Source organism: Eurypyga helias, unplaced genomic scaffold, assembly GCF_000690775.1.
Source record: "Eurypyga helias isolate BGI_N326 unplaced genomic scaffold, ASM69077v1 scaffold5053, whole genome shotgun sequence".
Lineage (NCBI taxonomy): Eukaryota > Metazoa > Chordata > Aves > Eurypygiformes > Eurypygidae > Eurypyga > Eurypyga helias.
Genome location: NW_010240401.1, coordinates 353 through 2,735, shown reverse-complemented (window position 1 = coordinate 2,735; position 2,383 = coordinate 353). Strand labels below are relative to the sequence as shown.

Sequence of the window (2,383 nt, the reverse complement as noted above, 5' to 3'; positions counted from 1 at the left end):
CAGGAATGAGCAAGTTGCCTTGCACCAAGAGAGCTTTGCCCTCTGTGCTGCAGCAGGTCCCCGGGGAAGGCAGCACACTGGAGGCGTGTGTATAACACCCGATGGTCGTTTCTTATTCCCCCAGACGTATTTCCTCAGCCTGACCTGACGGACGAGGGTCTAGCCCGCCCGGTGCTGGCTGGTATCGTTGCCACCATCTGCTTCCTGGCTGCTGCCATCCTCTTCAGCACACTCGCTGCCTGCTTCGTCAACAAGCAACGCAAACGCAAGCTCAAGCGCAAGAAAGGTGAGCCCATTCCTGGTGTGCTGGCTTCCTTCCTCCCTTCCCTCTCCTCCTCATTTCTCCTCCCTGGATGTGTTGTGGTGGTAACCTTCTTCCCTGTCTGTCTCTTCTTCCGCCTGTGCGCGTCCTCAGGTGAAGCCCTGACTTCATCCCTCGCCAGTGCCTGAAAGTGCCCGTGGTCGGGAGCGGGAGAGGCAGGGTGGGTGAAGAGGCGACAGAGAAACTAGCCTGGGAATTCCGAGGGAGCGCTCTTGCGTGGTGATAACTCCTAGAGCTGGGGCTTTAGGGCTGTGGTGTCCTCTGGGCCAGAGATGGGGAGGATCACTCACCTCCCTGAAGTCCCCCCCCCTGGAGCTGGCTCTCCTTCCCAGAAGCTGGGACTGCTGCTATGTTGCAGGAGCGGCTGGTAGGGAAAAGGGGGGCTGGGGAGCTGGAGAGGGCAGGGGAATCGGCTCCTTCTCCTCTAGCCTGTGAGGCTGCGGCAGCAGGACGGGCAGGACCCTGTGACGGGAGCTGTTTGTTGTCAGCAACCATTAAAGCACTGGAGCAATGAAACCTTGGCCTCTTGTTGAGTGTCTTTTTGTTGTCTTGATGTTGAGTTTGTCTTGTCTCTGTCATGTTGCGCCTCCTTAGCGTTCTCTCTTCTTTCCCCTTTTTATTCTCTTCCAGACCCTCCTCTCTCGATAACCCACTGCAGGAAGAGTTTGGAGTCCCCGTAAGTATCATTATTAGACGTGACACCAGGCTGTGGGTCTTCAAGGTGCCTTTTCCTACCGTAGTTGCAAGGCTCAAATGGAAATGTCTGGCCTTGGTTGCTTCTAACGAGTTGGTCTTGGCATTCCCCGAATGTGCGGGAACACGGTGGCTCGCGAGGGACAAACGGGCTTTGGAGCAGAAAGCAGCAGGGACAGACGCAGCAAACTTTAAAAGCTGACCCTGTTGGGTCTGTGGACGTGGACCAAAGCTGGAGTTGACTGGTGGGACTCAATCACAGCTTGAAGGGGGCTCCTTAGAAGACTGGCTAGACTCAAACTGCCTGTGCAAGCTTGGTCTAGTTTGAGTCATTTGCTGCTGGCTCTGTTTCTCTTGGGAAATTCAGAGAGCCTCACACGCAGATCTCTTCACATGAGGAGTGCCCCACTGAAGCCTCTTTCCACACATGCCCAAAGGTGGTGGAACGTGGTGCTTGCAGAGCCCATCGAAAGCAAACAGCTGCTAATCAGCGGGAGCATCTTCCGCACGGGAGCCTGAGATGCCTCGTATGCTTTGGCTGCTGGTCCATTGCAAAACATCCTGGTGCTGGTGGATCTTAATCTTGCTTTCTTCTGGTGTGTCCACTGCACTGTAATAACCATGTCTGCACCGTCCTGGTAGGATTTGCTGCTTATCGCCTTGCAGTCCTGTTTGTCTGAGGGCTCTGGCTAAGGATGAGTGAACTGTTCTGATGCCCTCTGCCTTTTGAGGTGCTCAGCCTTAAATTTGTTGAGACCAGGGGAAAAATTGGTTTGGAATGATCTGTCAGCATCTCCCAGGGAGATTGAGTTCTGCAGGAGGGGACGTTTGCCTAATGTCCCTCCTGCCAAGGGCTTTCCCGGGCATGGATAGCTCAGGTGAACGTAGGGAACTTTTGAAGGAGTTGCGAGTGAGCCCTGGATCTTGTCTTTCATCTCGCTGGGGCTGTGGAGCTTGTTGCAAGGGGTTGGTGGGAGCTGCCTGCCCTGGGGAGGATGCTGAGCATACTGAGCTCCATTCCCAAGGAGCAGGGATGTGCGCTGCTGCTGGTCCTCTGGCCTGTGCCGTGGCTGGGCAAGGCTCCGCTGTCCTGGTTAGCACCCCCCAAATTTCTCCCAGCGGTTCCTCTTTTGAGAGCTGGTAGCACTTTGTTTTCTGGATCCAGCTGGTGGCTCTTCTGGGCAAGATCACATCCTTTCCCCTCCGGTGACCGACCCCTCTCTCGTTTTTTCTCCCCTGTGGTCCAGGTTGTCTTCCGGCAAGGTGAGTCCTGAGAGCATCCGCACTCTCCGTCCTCCCTCGGAGTCCTCTGACGACCAGGGCCCGCAGGCCAAGCGGATGCTGAGTCCCACCAAGGAGAAGGAGCTC

The 2,383-nt window shown here is 55.9% G+C and overlaps 1 protein-coding gene across 1 annotated transcript in view; it reads left to right on the top strand.

Moving 5' to 3' along the window:
* LOC104507212 (protein turtle homolog B-like) overlaps window positions 1-2,383 on the top strand; it is a gene marked incomplete at both ends in the record, with an annotated part of 16,009 nt that overhangs the window by 13,281 nt on the left and 345 nt on the right. Inside the window, 3 exon segments of the mRNA XM_010148422.1 lie at window positions 125-286; window positions 953-998; window positions 2,263-2,383. Of these exon segments, the coding sequence (XP_010146724.1) occupies window positions 125-286; window positions 953-998; window positions 2,263-2,383 (329 nt within the window).